General features: G+C 49.0%; 1 protein-coding gene across 5 annotated transcripts in view; it reads left to right on the forward strand.

Moving 5' to 3' along the window:
* The window catches only part of SLC39A11 (solute carrier family 39 member 11), a 368,115-nt gene that overhangs the window by 250,288 nt on the left and 96,779 nt on the right, over nucleotides 1-21,048 (forward strand). For 3 of the 5 annotated variants that reach the window (XM_061144981.1, XM_061144980.1, XM_061144982.1), the window contains exon 6: nucleotides 15,367-15,537. The exons of the other annotated variants lie outside the window; for them this stretch is intronic. In XM_061144981.1, coding sequence (XP_061000964.1) covers nucleotides 15,367-15,537 — 171 coding nt within the window. The remainder of the gene's footprint in view (nucleotides 1-15,366; nucleotides 15,538-21,048) is intronic. 5 annotated transcript variants of the gene reach the window in all.

Genomic DNA, 21,048 nt, shown 5'->3' on the forward strand with positions numbered 1-21,048 from the left:
CTTCTGTTAAGCTGGTGAGCTGGGAGGGAGTTTTTGAGTGGGAGGGAGTTTTTGAGTGGGGGGACTCACGTTGAAAGCAGTGAGTTCATCGTGAATATTTCTGGGTTCTGATCATCTTTGTTTTTTGTGGCTTGAAGGAGGCATGTCCTGATGGTAAGGATTCTGGGAGGTGTTTTCCAGGGGAGTCCAGCACATTCAGAACATGCCTTGGGGAGCCCAGAGAGTTGGCGGTGGGGGGGGGGGGTTCTCCTGTTAACCCTTTCACCCTCTGCGGCCCTTCTGGTGGGTGAGCGGCCGGGACAAGTCCAGCTTGAGCTGAGCCCAGCCTGCCCTGTGGCGGACAGCGCTGTGGGAGAGGCCCACACCCGTTGGGTTGCATTCCTCATGGGGTGAAACTTGTTCTGTTTATATCAAGATTCCTTGGGGAGCTCGAGAAAGATCTGCCACAGTCAGCTCTCCTGGGATGGGGAACCTGCCTTTGAGATACAGTGAGAACACCTGTCCTGGGTTCCTGCCGTGAGGGAGTGATGGGAGAACGCATGCAATCCTAAGGATCTTTTGGGCAAACAGAATTTCCTCTGGAATGGAGAGGCGATAGACAGAGAAAACTGGAACTCTCAGGCTGCTGTGTGCCCGGCTGTGGCAAGGGGGAGGGGAGTTTCGGTTCAGTGGACTATCGAAATCTCATCTTTAGGGGTGATTGTGGAGGGGGCTGTGGAGGGAGGCAATGGTTTAAAGCCACTTGCTGGCAAGAAGAGACAGCGGGGAAAGAGGACAAGAGAAAATCTAACTGAGCATTAACTTCCTCTGCGTTTGAGTTAAAACGTTGCCTGGGTTTCAATTAGCTGAGCACCTTCTTCCCCGTCCCTGGTTAATCGCCGGTTGCCATGGCAGCACTCTCCCTGCTGTCCGCACCCCCCCACCCCTACCCCGCTACCTGCCTCTGGCGCCAGCGGTCCAGCGGCTTGGCTGAGCCCAGACCCGACTCCTCTGCAGGCTCGGGGCTGCAGGGGCGTAATTGGGGGCAGATTTTGGTGCACAGGGGAGAACTCGCCACTTCAGGGGTTTAGGCTGGATAAACACTCCATTCTGATAGTTTCAAGAAAAGCGCCAGGTAGCGCTTTCTGGGTTGAATATTCGGTTCTCGCTCACGTGCTTTGGACTAGGTTCAGGAACAGTTGTGAAGGGCCTGGCAGGTTATCCCCTGGGCAGAGCGCACCACCCTGCCCCCTCCCCTCTGCACTACGCCCCCCCCACCCCCTGCCAGCATCCCTCCCTGGGTTTCCCTGCGTCCTCTTGGAACAGGATTTCTCGTGGGTTCCTTGGGTTTTCTGCACTGACGCTTGCTCCCATGTTCCTCATTTGGTAAGTGAGCGTGATTACAGAATCTGTCATCCAAAGACCGATTGCAAGAGGAGGAACACATTTGGGGTGAAAGGTGACATGTTCCATTTAGTACAGAGTAAGCAAAACAACAAGACCCCCAAGTGAAGATGCCCAGTGAACAGTTGGCAAGGGATCTGGGCTGGACGTAGCAAGCTTGGGCATCCATTCTTTCTTTTTAATATCTATTTTGTTTAGATATTAAACAGCTGGAGTGGGTTGCCAGCTGCGCTGGTCTTAGCTGCGGCATGTGTGAACTTTAGTTGCAGCATGAGAAGTCTTAGTTGTGGCATGTGGGATCTAGTTCCTCGACCAGGGATTGAACCCAGGCTCCCTTCGTTGTGAGCACAAAGTCTTAGCCCCTGGACCACCAGCAAAGCCCCTGGGAGTCCATTCTTAATGGGTTTTCACTGTGTTTTCCTGGATCCTTCTTTCTCCTCTAAGCTTTGTTTTCTAGAATGCCTGTCCTCCCTGCCGACTCCTGCGCCCTGCCCAGGTCTACCTTGAGTTCTGAGAGTCTGAACTTAAAGTTTTATTTTAAAGTATAATTTTTATAGAAGTTATTTAAGTGTCATTTCTTTTTGAAGGTTATTTTATTATGATAAGAATACTTCACGTGAGATCTACGCTCCCTTGCCAGATTTTTAAATGTAGGACACGTCAGTGTTGACTGTTGGTACGACAGGTCTGTAGAGCTTGTGCGTCACGCTTAACTGAAGTTTTATGCCCTTTGAATCTGAGGACAGAGAATGTCACCGGCCAGATCAGTAAGCAAAGGATGCTGGGGGCCGTCAAACTGCCCACCACTATAGCCACCCAGGCCTCTGCACCCTGAGGGGATGCAGGATGGAGAAGAACAGGATCCTGGCCCTAGAGAGTGAAGGTGCATTTCAAAGGCATGATTTCAGTGAGCCAGACTCTCGCATCTTCCGATACAGAGGAAAGCGCTGAATTCATTAACTTGAGATGTCTGTTTTTTTTCTTTTTCTTTAATTAACACTAGTCTTTTGGTGTTCTGACTTCCTGTTTTTGTTTAGTTTTGTTTTCGAAAACTTCTGTGTATCCTGACTTCTTCCTTACCTCTTCAGAGCAGTCCCTCAGAGCTGAATGGACAGAGGAGCCTGGCAAGATACACTCCATGGAGTCACAGAGAGTTGGATATGACTTAGCAACTAAACAACAATAAGAGCAACAACAAAATATTCATATATATATATGAAATTAAATCTGAAAATGGAAATATAATAGCTTAATGAAATAGCATCAGAATATTATTTATTTATATTACATAGATCACATGTATATTTATCTATGTATGTCTGCCCATCTGGGGCTTCCCTGATAGCTCAGTTGGTTAAGAATCTGCCTGCAATGCAGGAGACCCTGGTTTGATTCCTGGGTCGGGAAGATCTGCTGGGGAAGGGATAGGCTACCCACTCCAGTATTCTTGGGCTTCACTTGTGACTCAGCTGGTAGAGAATCTGCCTGCAATGCGGGAGACCTGGGTTCGATCCCTGGGTTGGGAAGATCCCCTGGAGAAGGGAAAGGCTACCCACTCCAGTAGTCTGGCCTGGAGAATCCCATGGATTGTATAGACTATGGGGTCGAAAAGAGTCGAACATGACTGAGTGACTTTCACTTTCACTTCACTTTCACTTCTGCCTGTCTAGCTATCTGTCTGTCTGTCTGTCTACATATCATAGCTTCTCTGGATCATAAGCAGGTATGCTGGTGACCTACTTTGCTCCCATCTCCTTGATTGTCATATATATTTTTAGGAAGTGAAAACTGGTATCACTGTTAACCTAAGTAAACTGCATTAGATCAGTAAACCTATTTTTTTTTAAATGAAAGAAAAAAAAGTTGCTTTGTAGTTCCAAGAAAGATTGATGGCATCTTGAAGGGCACTGGCCTGCTCTTTTTATTGATGGAAAGTTCCTCTTGTCTCTAGCGGCACATGATCCTTCCTGAAAGTTGAAAATGTCAGTGCAACTGTGGAATTTTGAAACATTCACATTACAGTCGTGGACTGCTTCTGTTCTGCAGGTGTGGGGCGTTGGCATTGGATGGTGCTTGAAAATTCTGCACCCGGTTCTATCATGGTTCAATTTTTTCTTCCTTCACTACGAACCTCCTGTTTTTGGTGATCTAAGTCAAGAATGAACTAGGTATGCTAGCCACGCCATTAACCTTTCTTTCATGATTTTATAAATGGAATACAAGCTCATGGTAGGAGCTGCTGAGATGGATGGGTTTTGCATTGTACTTGCCATGTGCCTGCCGGGGGCCCCACACCCGTCTCCTCTCACCGTCCTTCGGGGCGGCAGCGTTAGCATCCCCACGTGGAGATGGAGACCGAGGTCCCCGGCTACTGAGTGACGTCCCTGACGGTGTAGAACCAGGACAGGGTGGACCAGGAGGAGAACTTGGGTGGCCCAGGAGCCGGCGCCTTGAAGGCGAGTGAACCGAGTCTCCTCTGGTCCCCCAGAACCACCCCACTCGCATCCTCCATGTCCAGGGATGCCGAGAGTCCTCTGTGTTGTTAGCTCAGAGAGGACGGGGCAGAGAGAAGCCTAGAGGGGTGAGAAAAGAGAATGCCAGAGAGCCTGCTGTGGGCGCTCCCCCATCTTGTCTCCTGGAGGCCTGGGTGCCTTCAGCCAGCGACTCAGCCTGTGTCCGCCCCGTCCCCAGCTGCCCGCACCCACCGTGCATTCTTTTCTTTGACTACAGTCCCCTGATACGGGGGTCCCCACCCTCTGGGGTCTAATGCCCGATGAGCTGAGAGGGAGCTGCTATAATAATGATAGGAATGCAGTGCACAGTCAATGTGATGCCTTTGAGTCATCCTGAAACCATCCCCCTACCCCCACCCCAGGGCCAGTGGAAAGTTGTCTTCCATGCAGGTGGTCCCTGGTGCCAGACAGGATGGGGACCGCTCGCTGCCCTAAGGACTGAGAGAGACTGTTAGAGCGCCTCGGAGCAGAAACATGATCCTGATCCGGGGTGAGCACACTGCTGTCTCTCTTTCTCTCACACATGTGCATCTGCTGAAAAGGAGAGGCCCATGGCCCTGGTAGGTTTCTTCCCCGATCATCCCGGCTGAGAAGCAGGCAGCTCGTGCGTCCAGGTCACTTTTGCTGATCTGGAGAGCGGGGAGGCAGTGACCGAACTCGCAAACTAACACCAGATCAGCCAGGAACGTCCCCCTCGCGCCTCCCCAGCCACGCCAGCAGGGTCCACCCTCCACCCGCAAGTCAAACTTCACAGAACTTCGCTGTCATACAACATACCCTATACACACCCGGGGTGGGAAAGTGGGTTTTCTTTACTAGTTGGGACCCTGATCTTGGAGACTTGTTTTCTTTTTCCCAACAGTGTGGGTAGCTGTGTTGAAGTTACCCTGCCCTCTGTCTGAAATGTTTCTTGAACAGATTAATAGCATGGAAATTCTGCTGGGGAAATATTTACGTGATTAGGAAAATAAGACCTTCAGAGACAGACATTTAGCTGCATTTCCGTAATGTGTAAATTATTTGCATCTCAATGTAATGCTAATTGCTAAGCCCATGCTGATTGGAAATGAGCTCAACTAACCCACGGATGTCCAACAGGGCCTTGATAAGGTTTCACCCTTCCAGCCTCATAGGTTACGCCGGCACAGGGGCCCTTCTCTACCCAGAAGAGTGCAGGTGCTTCTGCCCCGCGCAGGTTCTCTGTGGGAGGGTATTCTTTGTGATGGCCTACATCCTCTCCCCCAGGAAAGGGGCTTCGTCCACTGCTGTGCCGTTTGCTCCCAGTATGTCCATCGTCTCCTGAAATCTCCTCCTGGTTAGTAAGCTCCTCTGTTGAGAGGCTGCTCAACCCCTGGTCTGAACCCCCCACATAATTCCTTGTTATCCTTTTTTACTTAAATTTTATTTTTGATGTGGACCATTTTTAAAGTCCTTATTGAAAGTTCTACAACACTGCTTCTGTGTTATGGGGGTTTGTTGGCCAAGACGCACATGGGATCCCAACCCGGGATCAAAACTGCACCCCCTGCATTGGAAGGCAAAGTGTTAACCCCTGGACCACCAGCGAAGTCCCTAAAACATTCATGTTTAGAACGTCGTCTGTGTCAGAATTATGCTGGGGTGAGCCTGGAGCGGGCGTGTGGCTTGTACAGTGCAGATTCCTGGGCCCTCCTCCCAGGGGCTCTAATTCAGTAGCTGCCGGGAGGGACTCCTGGAGTCATCTTTTAAGAGCCGCCACCGTGCTCGGCTGCGGATGGTGTTCGTCCCGCACGTGGAGGTACGGTGATCTCGGCTACGGGTCTTTATTCTCAGAGTGAGAGGAGATGGCAGAGCAGCCTTCTGTCAAAGCTGACAGGGAGCCTAGTGACCATGAAGCTCACACTCCAGTTGAACACGAGCCCTGAAGTAGGTGCTATGCTTTTGGATGCCTCCCCCGAGACCTGGAGGTTAACTTACAACCACCTAAGACCAGGGAGGAGCCACCATCTTTCCCAGAGAGGCTGGGGGCCTTTGCAAAGCTCTCCTAAACCTTCTTCAGTCCTCCAAAATGCCCTTTCTCTAATGTGGTGTTAGTCACTCAGCCGTGTCCGACTCTTTGTGACCCCATGGACTGTAGCCCGCCAGGCTCCTCTGTCCTTGGAATTCTCCAGGCAAGAATACTGGAGTGGGTAGCCACTCCCTTTTCCAGGGGATCTTCCTGACCCAGGGATCCAACCCGAGTCTGCCGCACTGTAGGCAGATTCTTTACCATCCAGGTCACTAGGGAAGCCCTTCTCCAAAGAGGTGTCTGGAGCTCTTTGGGATCAAATGTCTCCTTGCTGGTGGATCCCCCAAAAGCCATGATGATCGTTTCCCCACTAGGGAGTTTGCACTGAACACAGCGTGTCGGGTCAGTAAGGAGAACTAGCGGTAGCTCTGGAGTCCACTTGGGGCTTATTTTTTAGCCAGCAATTAATTCACCAGAGATGAGCTCACGTTGATGAAACAGTTGTTTGTCCCTTTATAAAATAGAGGAGCTGACCTGGTAGGTGGACATTTTAATCTTATTGGAGATCCAGGCTCCGCTGACGCAGAGTAGAAGTTATTATCTTACTTAGCTGTTTGGAACAAGCACTGTTTTAGTGGGTGGTTTGCTTAATAGGATGAGAAATCTTTAGCTAATAGAGGACCCATTTCTTCTTCTGATGTACATTTAATTTTTTACCAATTATGCAGGCCTATTTGTTTCCCCGTTGTAGCAAAGCAATTGCTTATTCATAAGCATCAAAGCTAAGGCATGGATGACTTCCAGTGCCTGGAAAAATTGTGCAGACTTAAGAGACAAGGGGATCTGGTCAGCCTTCTTACACAGGTGGCCCAGAGCCTCTGATGCACCTGTGGATTGTGGATTATTAGAATGATAAATGGAGATATATCTATTTCAGTTGCAAAGATTGTAAATAAGCTTTTTCCTGGTCATGTCTGACTCTTTACAACTCTAGGGACTGTAGCCCGCCAGGCTCCTTCCTTGCCTAGCTCTTCAGGCAAGAATACTGGAGTGGGATGCCATTCCTTTCTTCAGGGGATCTTTCTGACCCAGGGATCGAACCCGGGTGTCCCACATTGCAGGTGCATTCTTTACCATCTGCGCCACCAGGGAAGCCCTGGTTAAGACACATCTTAAACTCCAGATGTGTCTCTGCCTAAAGGTTAGTAACTAAGCATAATAAATACTTCAGTGATCTTTCCATGAAGCTTCCTTGGTCTCTCATGGAATCTTTTCCTATCCTGACTTATACATGACCCACGTAGCACATCTTTGAAAGATTTCTTGCTGAGACAAATGTGAGGCCACTTTCAGAGGAGAGTGCAGTCACAGTCAGCCCAATTTCTCCCTGCCCTGGAACTCGGGCCCGAAATCAGGCACAGATAGGACGGTCGGGTAAAATACAGGATACCCAGTCAAAATCAACTTTCAGGTCAACAATGAGAACTTATAATATAAGTATATCCCTTGCAGTTTTCGGGATATACTTACACTGAAAGGTTTTGTTTTATCTGAAATTCATTTGCAACTGAGCAGCACCCTGTCTCTTTATTTGCTAAATCCAGACACTCTTGCAAGGGTCCTGTCCACACTAGATATTCTTGCTGTTCAGGAGACCTTGTTTTTTTGCACTTTGTTTATTGAACTTTGCAGATACTGCATTTTTTTTTTTTTTGTAATAAATTGAAGGTTTGTTGCAACCCAGTAAGAATGTTCACGTTGCACCCAAATCCTGGGGAAGGAAACGGCAGCCCACTCCAGTGTTCTCGCCTGGAGAATCCCAGGGATGGAGGAGCCTGGTGGGCTGCCGTCTGTGGGGTCGCTCAGAGTCGGACACGACTGAAGCGGCTTAGCAGCAGCAGCAGCAACACCCAGAGGTGTCCTGGAATGTTGATAACAGGCCTCTTTACATTTTTTGTTGTTGAGGTATAGTGGATTCACGGTGTTGTGTTTAATTTCTACTCTATAGCGAAGTGGTTCAGTTAAACATATATATGCATATCTAGGTATATATGTACATCCTTTCGCATGTTTTTCCATTTTACTTTATCACAGATTATTGAATAAAGTTCCTTGTGCTATACAGTAGTATTTTGCTGCTTATCCATTCTCTGTATAATAGTTTCCATTTGCTAATCTATTAGACTATCCCCTTGACAACCACTAGTCTGTTCTCTTATGTCTGAGAGTCTGTTTCTATTTCATAAATAAGTTCATTTGTGTCGTGTTTTAGACCCACACATACGTGATGTCACACGGCATTTGTCTTCCTCTGACTTCACTTGGTGTGATCATTCCTGGGTCCATCTGTGTTGCTGCAAATGGCTTTACTTCTTTCTTCTTAATGACTGCGTAGTATTCCATTGTCTATATGTTCCATGTCTTCTTTATCCATTCCTGCACTGGTGGACATTTCGGTTGTTTCCATGTCCTGGCTTTTGTGAACAGTGTTGCTACGAACATAGACCTGCATGTATTTTGTTGAACTCTAGTTTTGTCCAACACTTTTTCTTAAGGGCATTTTTCTGTCCTGAGGAATGTCAAAAAGGAATTTAGTAATGGAGGCTGAAATTTCAACATGACCGACTGGATCCATTTGTCTGATTTATAATAATACCCGCTACTCCCAGCTCCAGCTCATTACTCACTGACACGCATAAGTGGATCACAGGAAAGTTACTCATGTCTCTAAGGAATTGTCTAATCCTATTCACGTTCCTCAAAGAGACCTCCTCTGAACAGAGGACATTGCACAAAGGAGGAAAGTAATATGCCTGGAGCTATAAGAAATGTCCACTTTTATTTGTAGTCAGAGAAATACAAATGAGGGGAAATGTCATTTCCCCCATAAATGAATACATTTATTTTTAAATGAAAAATACTCAGGCTGACTGAAGAAAACAACATGAGGAAAACTTGCAGACACTGCTCAGAAGACTGTAAGTGGAGTGGCCTTTCCGGAAATTAGTTAGACCAACATCTCAAGGCCCTTGGATCAGCCGTTCAACTTCTGGGAACTTGGTTCAAATTGTTGATTGTTTATATAGGTTAAAGGTTCTGCAGTGCTATTTTTAGGGAAAAGAAAAATTTAGGAATAGCCTAAATGCCCAGTGGTTTGAGAAGGTGAACACTTATTTGTACCGCTTGAAATGCTTCTAAGGGTTTTTAATCATATGGGGGAGATGTTTGCGTTGTGTTCAGTGGGAACAAAAATAGTCTGCGGCTGTATAATGTGATCATCCCAGTTATGTAAAACCACTTGAAAAAGTGTGGAAGGAAATACAGCAAACTCAAAAAATTTTTTTTCAGCTGATGTGATTTCAATTTTCTTCTGTGTACTTGTAGGTTTTCCAAGGTTGCTTAAGTCTGCATTTGTATCTTTTAGAAATGAGGTTATTGGGAGGAGAGTTTGTACTGGGGGGTCCTTGCCCAGTGGCAGGATGGATTCAATGGCTAACCAGCCCTGACTTGACCAGTTAAAACCATTAAACATATTAAATTGATAACGTTTAAATGAATGTCCTGCCGTTGGTTTTACGCTGGGACTTCACATTTGCAGCTGATGTGACACTATTTCCATGGGGTTCTGGGTGATCTAAAGGCAGTCTTGGGTGAGTGAGCGTGTAAGGAATTTCTTCTGGGAAAGGCGTGAGCATCTTTTTTCCTTCCGTTTCCTCTTGTCTCTTGATCAGCGATAGACTGCGTTCTATCACCCATCCACAGCACCCCCACCTTCCCTGTTCGTCACAGCTGAGTCATGTTTCAGGTGCCCGACAGGTTCTAAAGACAGCAGTGAAGGCAAAATGTTGAAGGGTCAAAATCTTCCTCCGCCCCTGAAACTCCTTTTTTCCTCCCTGAAACCACCAGGACTTTCCTCCTCCCCACCAGGATCAAAAGCCAAGAATGAGTCTGTTTGGTGTATCGCTCCATCTCCAAGGCCGTCTCTCCTTTCTTTGGAAATGGAAGCAGAAATTAGCCTGAAGAGGTAGTACTTACTGAAAGGTGGAGAGGGAGCCCGGGGTCAGTGAAAGGAATCTTCTCTGGTTTATTTTCAAATGCATCTCTCTGTATTTGCATTTGTGGAAGGCATGTGACACACCGCATCTCCGTCGCAGTTCAATTTTAGGAAACCAGTCGTCGGCCAGGAGTAATTTATGAGCAAGCAAGTAAGCACCGGAATATTTAGGGATCTTTTGCACAGAGATTCCCCATCCCCCACCATTTGCAGTAGGAGTTGTTGTTGTTGTTTTTTAATATGTTTTATTTTATTTATTTATTTGGCTGAACCGGGTCTTAGTTGCAGCGTGTGGGATCCAGTTCCCTGACCAGGGATTGAACCCCAGACCCCTTGCACTGGGAGCCGGAGTGTTAATCACTAGACCGCCAGGGGAAGTCCCAGCAGTAGGAGCTTCTCCTCACTTGCTAAGCTCTGCTTCCTGGGGTAGGCCAGCCCTTTTACATGGTCCAGTGCTATGTATGAATCGTGAAGCTGGAAAACAGAGTTAGTGCCTGAAGTGAAGGAGGAGCTTTCCTGGGGCGGATGGGAGGGAGCTGAAGGAGTACGCCCCCATGTGGCGAGAGAGAAGCACTGCGCCTAACATCCGGGAAACAGACTCAAACTTACATTAAAAAGCAAAGGATAGACTTGGGACTAAAGAAAAATGCCCTGGAGCCATTAAAAACTAGAGTCCCAGAGGCTAAGGAATTTAGAAAATACTTCTGTAGTCTTAAATGAAGCAAGTGGAATATGAAACTGCATATTAAGATGTGTAAGCCACATACACACTGCTGTATTTACAATGGATAATCCACGAGGGCTTCTCCGGTGGCTCCGCGGTAAATAATTCACCTGCCAATGCAGGAGACGCAGGAGGCGCGGGTTCAGTCCCCGGGCTGGGAAGATCCCCTGGAGGAGGGAACGGCAGCCCATTCCAGTGTTACTGCCTGGAAAATCCCGTGGACAGAGGAGCCTGGCGGGCTACAGGCCACAGTGTCGCCGAGTCGGACATGACTGAGCGCAGCAGACCAGAGCAAGGATTTAGGAAAAAGGAGTTTTTTCCAGGGACCTGAAGCTTTCTGTGTTTAGCGGACGAGAATTTGCCTACTTGTGCTAATTCAACCAGATCATCTCCAGTAATATCTTGGGGACATTTCTAAAGCTCTTGTGGCTGATGATCTGTTAATTAGCGTTCCTCCTATTCTCTGGTGGCCTGAGCCTCCATCTCTGGGCCTATTATTGATGGATTTGGTCGGTTACATCATCACAGGGGCAGCAAACATCCTGTCCCTGCTGAATCTGGGCCCATGGGGGACAAAACGAAGGCTACTGTGGCATTTATCTCGCAAGATGAAGTCTGCCTGAGGTCCTTGAATCCGTAAGGACTCATTGTTCCAAAATCGTCCTTGTATTTATTTATTTTTTTTAACTGGAAAGAAGATAGAAAGTTCCACCTTGCTTTCTAAAGCATCGCTGATGGAAAGTGATTCAGAGCCTGTGATCTGAGGACATCAGGCCCTCTCACGGTGGGGGGGGGGGGTGTCCCACCCCGAGGGGAGGGGCTTCTCTCTTCTCCCCTCAACCTCCCCAGCTGTGCCCACCAGACCCTACAGTATCGTGTGTTGGTACAAGCATCACGTCCCTTGTTTGGGGAGAAGAAGGCAGGGGACAAAATGTGTGCAATAAAGTCACCTCGTGATTCAGTTGGAAACGGGAGCCTTGGTCTGGTCTGTCTGAATCCTGTGGTCCTCATTCTCACATTTAGCAACAGGGTGCCTCCCCCTGAAGGATGAAGTGGGGGGCGGCAGGCTGAGCTCCGACCTTGGGCCCCTTCTTGGTGTGGATGAATGGATGCTCGAGTTTAAATTTTTTAAAACAATGGGTTTTGGTGATGGGCAACTTTGAAGTCTTTCCACCTTCCTTAAAGGATTGTAACCCAGTGTCCCTCGCTTGGTGTTAATAAATATATCCTACGGACAGCGGCTTTATACTTACAACAGTGGATCTGACGGGTTAAGAGATAGTGTCTTCATGGTTTCAGGTTTGTCGACGCGCGGGAGTGATTATAGATATGAGGTTTCCACGGAGCCTTTTCTGCCTCTGGTGATGCAAGCTCACTGGGTCTCTCTGAACTTAAGTGTCTTGGATTTCAAGTTCCTAAATGTCTCTGCAGTGATTGGCTTTGTTATGCTTTTGGGCTTCCATGGTGGCTCAGATGGTAAAGAATCTGCCTGTAATGCAGGAGGACCCAGGTTTGATCCCTGGGTTGGGAAGATCCCCTGGAGAAGGGAACAGCAACCCACTCCAGTATTCTTGCCTGGAGAATCCCAGGGACAGAGGAGCCTGGGGGCGGGCTACGGTCCACCGGGTCACAAAGAATTGGACATGACTGAGCAACTAACACACTCTTGCGAGCAAAGGGGTAGGTCACCACGCCACCCTCGACTCCCAGTCAGCCACAGGGCCCTGGTTAAGAGGTGGCTTCTGGAGGCACAGGACCCAGCTTGACTCCTGACTCCATCTTGGATTCAGGACTTGGAACCCAGCACTGTGACTTGGAACCAGTTGCTCTGCCTCCCTGTTCTTTAAGTTCCTTGTTTGTTGTAAGGGATCATCTCTACCTCATGGGGCTTTTTTAAAGATGGAGGATTTATTGAGGCTAAGTTCTCAGTATTACCCCCCAGTGTCGCTGGTGAAGTTTTCCATTCCTAAACCCGACATCGGCTGTTTCTTCCCCAAAACGTCCTTCCCCTTTGCTGAACCCTGCTTGAAAAGTGCCCAGACTTCTCCTCTCCCAGGAACTCTCACACGGGCTTGTCACTTTGGTAGCACCCCTCATCCCACGCTGGGCTGAGCTGTTGCTTCTGTTAAGGGGTCGTCACCCTTTGTCCGCGTTGCTGGCATCTTACTGGACAGAGTGTGATGATTTAACCAGCCTTCCCAGGAGAGGCGAGAACATTCGTGGCTGGGGACGCACCCTTCCTCTCGGTGATGATTTATCTGGACTAATTTTCCACGTTGCAGGCTCATTAGCGGCTGTTATCAAATGCTGGCTTATTTACCTTTCCCAGCGCATCAGGTGTCGCAGCCTCCCGTTTCCCACCAGGGAAAGGCAGCCACATCCGCGTTCACACATTGACGAGGACCCCGAGGCGAGGCGTGCATCCTCGTCTCGGTTCATCAGTCTTCACACCTCTCGAAGTTCCTGTTAAACGCGTGTTTGGTGCTGGAGTTTGCTCTCGAGGCCCCCGGGGGGCTGTGCGTCAGTTGCAGGAGTCCCAGAGTCGGATCCTTCTGACACAGTGACAGAAATCAGCGTGGCCTCCCAGTGCTTGTTTGGGACAGTGCACTTCTGTCCCTTAGATTTACGGGCGTGATCCGTGTCCACCCGTCTGTCCTTCCTGATGTGAAAATCCCAAAGGGAAGGGTTATTCCTTTATTTTATTTTGCCTCTATCCACTCCCACCAGAGAGCCTCCCTGCTGGGGCTGTGTGCACAGAGGGGACCCCGGGCATCCGGGGTGTCTACTGCCTGGCCCCGGAGACAGCTGAGTGTCCCCCGTCACTGCATCGCTGCTTCTTTGCCCAGCACTCAGGTCTGCTTGCTTGTGCCTTTGGGGTTTATGGGCTTAAATCCCACACATTTTGTTCAGTTCCACGACAAGCCTCTGTAGCCTGAGTTATCGGGTATTGTCAACAATTAAAAAAAAAACAAAACGAGGTGTGCCCAGAAGCACACACCTGTGCATACACACACAAAGATGGTCTAATCTCGGAGGCGAGAAAGATGGTACTGGACGTCCCGGGTGGAGCGGTGGATAAGAATCCGCCTGCCAGTGCAGGGGACACGGGTTCGATCTGTGGTCCGGGAAGACGCCTCATGCCTTAGAGCAGCTAAACCTGTGCACCACAGCTGTTGAGCCCGTGCGCCCAGAGCCCGCTCTGCAGCAAGAGACGCTCCCGGCCCCGAAACTAGAGAGTAGCCTTCACTCGCCACGACTAGAGCAAAGCCTGAGCGGCAGCGAAGACCCAGCGCAAACTAAAACAAAACTAATTAATTAAAAAAAAGAAAGGCGGGTCCCAGTGGTAATTGCATACTTGCGCACATGCACACACACACACGCGCGTGCATGCACACACGTATAGACACGACAAAGTGAATGTTGAACTTCCACTTGTGCAAATAGTGCCTTGGAGGTGTGGCTATCGCCTGAGACAGTTGCACCCTCCAGGGACCAGAGTTATGCGTCGTGGCTCCCGACCACAGGAGGGCTGATGACCCTGGCCTTGAGAGGATGGATCACAGGCCCCTTCTCCCCAGAGGCTCTGAGCCTCCGCTGTCCCAAGGAGAAAGCCCCCCGAGGCCAGCTGGGGAGGAGCGAGCCTGCCCGCCCTGCACCTCTTTCTTCCTCTCCAAGCTGCCTGGTCTCGGCAAACCGCCACATAATGGTTTCTTTTATTGTTGTTGCTGCTTTCATGTTTTGATGTATCCACTAAAGTATGTTCAACTGAAAATGGAATCAAAGCTCTGATCCCGTTTATGCAGTGAGATTCTGGTCTTGACATGGAGCACCCGGGGTGTGAGATAAGCACCCTTGTCTTGCTTTTCCGCCAGGAGTAAGCTGAGGCCACACCACGCTCCCGGGGTCAGGGATGAGGGAAGCCTCCAAGTTTCTTAATTTGATGTTGGGAAAAGTTTTCTGCAGTTTTCAGCTCAGAGACAAGAATGATTTTGCTTGTGGAAAACGTGTCCCCAGAGAAGGGGAGCGGCCACCACGGGGAGTTCCCTGTTTTCCTTCAAGTCCGCTGGCCCCATCAGCGCAGAGCCTCAAGTCAGGCTTCTGCTGTTCCCCCCAGCCTGGGAAGCCACACAATGTATCCTCCAAAGCAGGACACTCTGGAGAGTGCAAGACACCAGGAGTAACCCCCTGGGGAGAGCAAGTCAAAACCCTGCTGTCGGTTTCCCTGCCCACGGTAGACGTCCCAGACAGGACCTGGTGGCCTGTCTGCCATCCGAGTCAGGGTCTGCAGGCTCAGATGATGGACAGACTCTCCTTTCCATCCGTGCCACCGCGGGTTTAAGATTCGATCAAGGCCCTCCTCCTCCAGGAAGCCTCCCTGATAGGTAACGCCCACGCTGTGAACCGCAGCCTGGATTCTCTGTCTCAGTCTTGCTCTCCCGTATTTCAGATCCAGGCAGTTTGCCTCCATTAGGAATCAGCAAGTCGGCCATGGATATTTGGGCTAATCTGGGTATTTGGGATAATCTAACCCTAAGAACAGAGTAATGGAGTGCGGAGGACCAGGTAGATGCGTACACGGACCATTGGGAAGTCAGGAAATAGACCTCGTCCGGCCCTGCAAGCTCCCCCCCGCCGCCGCTTGTCCGAGTCCTGACTCGCCGCCTTTCTAACAGCTCTCCCTCTGCGTCCCTCTCTTTCTGCTCAGACAAGAGTGAGAACGGCGAGGCGTATCAGAGGAAGAGGGCGGTGGCCGCCGACCTCGCGGAGGGCCCGGCCGCCCCCGGGCCGCCTCGGGGCAGCGCGGCGCAGCCCGGCGGCAGCAGCTGGCGGCGGATCGCGCTGCTCATCCTGGCCATCACCATCCACAACATCCCAGGTGAGAGCCCGCCCCGCGCGTGCTGCTCGGCGACTTGGAGAGGGGCTTGGGCAGTTGTGGTGCGGCCCTTTCTGCAGTGGCCCCCAGGCTTCTTGGCACCTGGGACTATTTAGCGGAAGACCATTCTTCCGGGGACCGGCGCTGTGGGGATGGGTTGGGGATGGGTTGGGGATGATTCGAGTGCATCGCATTTCTTGTGCACTTTATGTCTAATCTAGCGCCGCTGATCTGACAGCAGGGGCCCCTCTGTGGCCATGAGGCTGGGGACCCCGGCTCCAAGGGGCATGGGGGGGCGGAGTGCGAATCTTTCCTGAGTTTATCTTTCTGGGTTACTGGCTCTGGATTGGTCATCCTATGTTTCAACTTCCTGTCCCAGTTACTGCAGACAATTTCACTCCAGTGTCCACCTCTGAGTTCCTTTCTTCACATATTTGATACCAAGTTATTTGGGCACAGATTCATTAGCTGTTGCCTCTCGTAAACATGGAATGTCTCTGGCTTTTCTTAATGCTTAAAAAAGTTTTTTTTTAACGTTTGTTTATTTCTGGCTGCATTGGGTCTTAGTTGTGGCATGTGGGCTTAAGGATCAAACCCACATCCTCTGCATTGAACAGCAGATTCTTAACCACCGGACCACAAGGCAAGTTCCCCTGATGCTCTGTTTAAGTATTGAATTCAGTATCGTTTTACACTGATGTTTGCCATATCTGCTTCCTTCCTGGGGGCATCTTTCGGAGATATCTCTGTCGTTACCAAGTCCAAGTTTGTACTGCTCACTGCACGGCAGGTCAATAAATCAAGAGGTGAGTTGTCGGGACAAGGAATAGCAACTTTATTCAGGAAGCCAGCAAACCAGGAGGACGGTGGACTCATTCCCAAAGAGCCGTCTTGCCTGAGTTAGAATTCAGGCTTCTTTTATACTGAAAGGGGAGAGAGTAAAGGCGAACATTTGTGTCCTGGTTCCGGTCAGCCGCAGGGGGGATGTGTCCCTTCCTCCTTCTTGCAGTCGTTCACAGGTGAGCCTGGTCAGGTTGCTCGTCAGCTGAGAGGCAGGGTTCCCAAGGATGGGCCAGGCGGTATAATACCTGCACCCCCTGCAGCGGAAGCTCGGCATCTTAACCACTGGGCCATCAGGGAAGTCCTGTGCTGTGTGTGATTTAAGCCTACAGGCACATCCGTTTAGTGATTGACTTAGAATACGAAGGTGCCTCCCTATTGCATTGTGATCCTTTCCTTTTTAGCATTTTGAACCAATTTGTTTCACGTCTTTGGGTTTATTTTCATTGAAAAAAAAAACGTTGGTGTTCTGTTTAAAAAAGAATATGTTTTATATAGAATAACTAGGAAAGACAGATAAACATACAGAAGATATTGTTAAAAGCCAAATCAAGGGACCCTGGGGAAGCCCTTGTGTTACATTTTGGAATTCCATCTCCACAGCTTACTAAATAGTTTGTCTTGACAAATAGCTTGAGCTCTCTGAACTTCAGCGTTCTCATCTATAAAGTGGGAATGATGCTGTGACTGAGATGACTTGGCTCTTATTTACAAAGTGAACCACACTAATTGTGATAAATAAGATTATATGTGTATATACACAGTATATACAGTATTTGGACCATTTGAGCATGTGAAAAGTGGAAGCTGTTATTAGCATTAATAATGTTCCTGATTCCTTCAGTCTTTTTAAAAAATACTTATTTGGCTTCATTTCTGGTTGTGTCGGGTCTCAGCTGCAGCGTAGGCGCAGTAGTTTGTGGTGCACGGGCTTAGTTGCCCCGAGGCGTGTGGGAGCTTAGTACTCTGACCCGGATGAATACCCCCACCTGCATTGGCAGGCGGATTCTAAACCACTGGACCTCCAGGGAAGTCGTCTCACCCCTTCAGTCTTGAATTCTTAAACGTTCTGATTCGCCTTTTGTAGTTTTGAAAGTCAAGTTTGAGTGATCACCTTGTTCAGCGAGCAGCCCCAGGTGATACATTACCTGAGTCCTTGCAGAGTTCATAATGTCACCCTGTCACCCCAACACAGGAGCGAAGCTGCAGTGGGCGGAGCTCGCCAGGGGCACGCGTTTCTCCTTGAAGGCCTTGGGAATACTGTTATCTTCTGGCTTCAGTACTGGGGGAGGGAAGGCCACAGCCAAGCCGAGTTTATCCCTCGGTGGGGAACTGGAAATTCTTTTGCTTGTGCAATGAAGATTTTTGGGGGTCATTTTTAAAGAAGGCAAAATATCAGTATGTTATGTATTCCAGTGTATATATATATACACATATATATACATGCATGCAGTATGTGTCTTTGGGACCCCATGGACTGTAGTCCCCCAGGCTCCTCCGCCCATGGGATTTCCCAGGCAGGAATATTGGAGTGCGTTGCCATGCCCTCCAGGGGATCTTCCCAAGCTAGGATCAAACCTGCGTCTCCTGCATCGGCAGGCGGATTCTTTAACACTGTACCACTTGGGAAAACCTTATATGTGTGTGTGTCTCTATATATATACTTATATATATGTGTGTGTGTGTCTATATATATATACATATGTGTGTGTGTGTGTGTGTGTGTGTGTGTGTGTGTAGACATGAAACGTGTCAAAAGACTAAGTGTCTGATTACTTTTTAGGCTCAGGTTTTCCTCTAGGTGAGAAGCGTTTCCCTCAAGTATTTCTATGCTGATCTTAGATATGTCTATCCTATGATCATATAGGCTGATTGGCCTTGTTTTTTTCAGCCTCTGTTTCCCTCTCATTTCCCTCTTGGCTTTTTCCCTTTGGGTAAAAGTCAAGATTTTGCCCCCAAACAGTCAGCTATTTTGATTGTTTTCCTGGAGCTTGCTATTCACTATGGATTGAGATGATATCTTGTGTAGGACCCCCGGGCACAAATCTGACCAAAGTGGGTTTGCCCCCGTGGAAAGATCTGGTCGCACACACCCCTAGTATCTTTTTTTTTTAAATTAATTATTTGTCTGTGCCAGGTCTTAACTGCAGCACGTGGGATCTTTAGTTACAGCATGTAGGATCTAGTTCCCTGACCGGGGACCAGACTTGGGCCCCCTGCCTTGGGCCTGCAGTCTTAGCCACTGGACCTCTGGGGAAGTCCCACTCCCCCGGTATCTTGACGAGCCCGCTGGGAGACCGAGGGCTCTGCAGAGGGCAGTGCCCAAACCTCCACAGACGTGTTCAGCCTGTTAACTGCAGGTTGGAGTTAACAAGTTGAACACGTTATTGGAGAAGACAATTACGGATTCACTTCTCAATCCTTGAAGAGAATTATGCTTATGCTGTCTTTTCAGTCATGGTAGTTAGTGGCTTTCTTTCTGCCTTGTTTAACCAGTTGAAAAAGAATAAAGATCTAAATAGAAATAGATGTACTTCCCAAGACTCTGGTGAGGCTCAATCCCAGAGTCTCAAGCTCCTGACTTCAGTCTAAAGGAAAGTTCACTCACCCACCGGCACCTTCTGGCAGCTTCGTCCCCTTTGATGAGCACCGCTTCAAGAGCTTCTCTGTCACCAACCTACCTTTGAAAAGGTCACTTCTTTAACACTTGCCTTCATGGTTTATTAAAAATTTAGCTAGAGCTTTGATGTTCCCAGAGACTCTGGGTTTTAAGATAGATTTTCACAGTAACTAAATGAATAATTGATTTTTTTTTGAAGTTTTTTTTGTCTTGGCTGATTCAGTTTTCCATGTCCTGGGGATGACATTTTGTTTTAAAAAATTATTTTTTTAAATGTGGGAGTCGAAAGGCAAGCTTGTTAGCATGTGTGCTGTCTCCCAGAGGTTCCTGGAGCTTGAGAATGCACACCGGTGTGAGCGCACACCCAGGGCCCTTGGGTTCATATTTAAGACACAAATGCGAGGATAAACGCGTCCTTAAACATCTGTGGCTCACAGCCCCCCCCCCCCCCCCCCGCCCCCAAGACTCTGCTAAGAGCTGCGGACCCTCTTTTAAGAGAAGGTTGCACACAAACCCGTTTGCTGGCAGTTTGCCGTGTTCACAGGCTTCCCCGGTGGCTGAAATGGTAAGGAATCTGCCTGCAATGCAGGAGGCCTGAATTCTATCCGAGTTTGGAAGATCCCCTGGAGAAGACAGTGGCTACCCACTCCAGTATTCTTGCCTGGAGAATCCCACGGACAGGGAGCCTGGCGGGCTAACAGTCCCTAAGGTCACAGAGAGTCGGACACAACTCTGTCGTGAAGTGACTCACATTTCCCCTTCCCTTGGGTGTTTACAGACCTCACGAAGGCCATCCACAGCTCCAGAGCAGGACGGACCCCCTGCTCTAGAGAAACAAACTGTCCAGCTGGGCAGGCGCTTGCAGTTTCCAGAGGAAAGGGTGATGACTGATGGAGGCCAGTAGACCTGAGCCCTGCCGGCCCAAGGGGTGGATACAGAGATTCCCGAGGGGAGGCGTCTCCTCCGAGTCCTTTGGAAAATGATCTCCCAGGGAAACCGGCACGTTTTCTGTGAACGCGACCCCGCTCTGTAGCCTCGGGAGCTCTGTGTGTCTTAACGGGCTTTTCCTGCAGTACTAGATACACTCCAGGGCTCAGAGCCTTCCAGAGATTTCCAGGCCTTTGGAAAACAGGCTGCCGTTCTGTGGCAGAGTGGAATTAAAAATCAGCCAGCCATCGAGTTTCTATTAATCTCTTTTCATGAGTAGCTTATGGTCTTTGTACTGAGAAAGTTAAATTTAGAGCTTAAAGGGATTCTAGAAGTTATCTCATTCAAGCACTGCTCCATTTGAAAATTTGGTGGTTGGAGGAGGGAGGGGCTGCTAAATGATCACGGTGGTTCCTTCCAGCACTGGCCTTGAATGAGTCAGTGAAAAATAAGTAGTGTTAACACTTTATTATTGTTGTTTAGTTGCTCAGTCATTTCTGACTCTGCAACCCCATAGACTGTAGCCCACCAGGCCTCTCTGTTCATGGGATTTCCCAGGCAAGAATACTGTAGTGGATTTCCACTTCCTTCTCCAGGGGATCGTCCTGACCCAGGGACCAAACCTGCATCTCCTGCACTGGCAGGTGGGTTCTTTACCTCTCAGCCACCAGGGAAGCCCAGTCCATTATTAGTTCCATTTATTTCACGGTGTTCACCACTCCTTTCTGGGTGACACCTCTCCCTCCCACATCCTGTATCTGCTTCTGTCTTGATCATCATTGCTCTTGATGGCAGTTATTTATATGTATTTATTTCCCCCTCATAAATGGAGCTTCTTGTAAGGAGGCCTGTATCGTCTTCTCTTTTTTCAGAAGCAAAGGAAGATGTTATCATTTTTTTTAGCTTTGTGTTTTATGCTGGGGTAGACGATAACAGTGCTGTGATCTCTCAGGTGAGCAGTGAAGGGACTCAGCCACACACACGCGTTTCCATTCTCCCCCAAACTCCCCTCCCGTCCAGGCCGCCACATCGCCCTGAGCAGAGTCCCCAGTGCTCTACGGCAGGACCTCGTTGGTTCTCCATTTAAAATATCCATCCAAACTCCCTAACTGTCCTTCCCCTGCGAG

This window comes from Dama dama, chromosome 5 (genome assembly GCF_033118175.1).
Source record: "Dama dama isolate Ldn47 chromosome 5, ASM3311817v1, whole genome shotgun sequence".
NCBI lineage: Eukaryota > Metazoa > Chordata > Mammalia > Artiodactyla > Cervidae > Dama > Dama dama.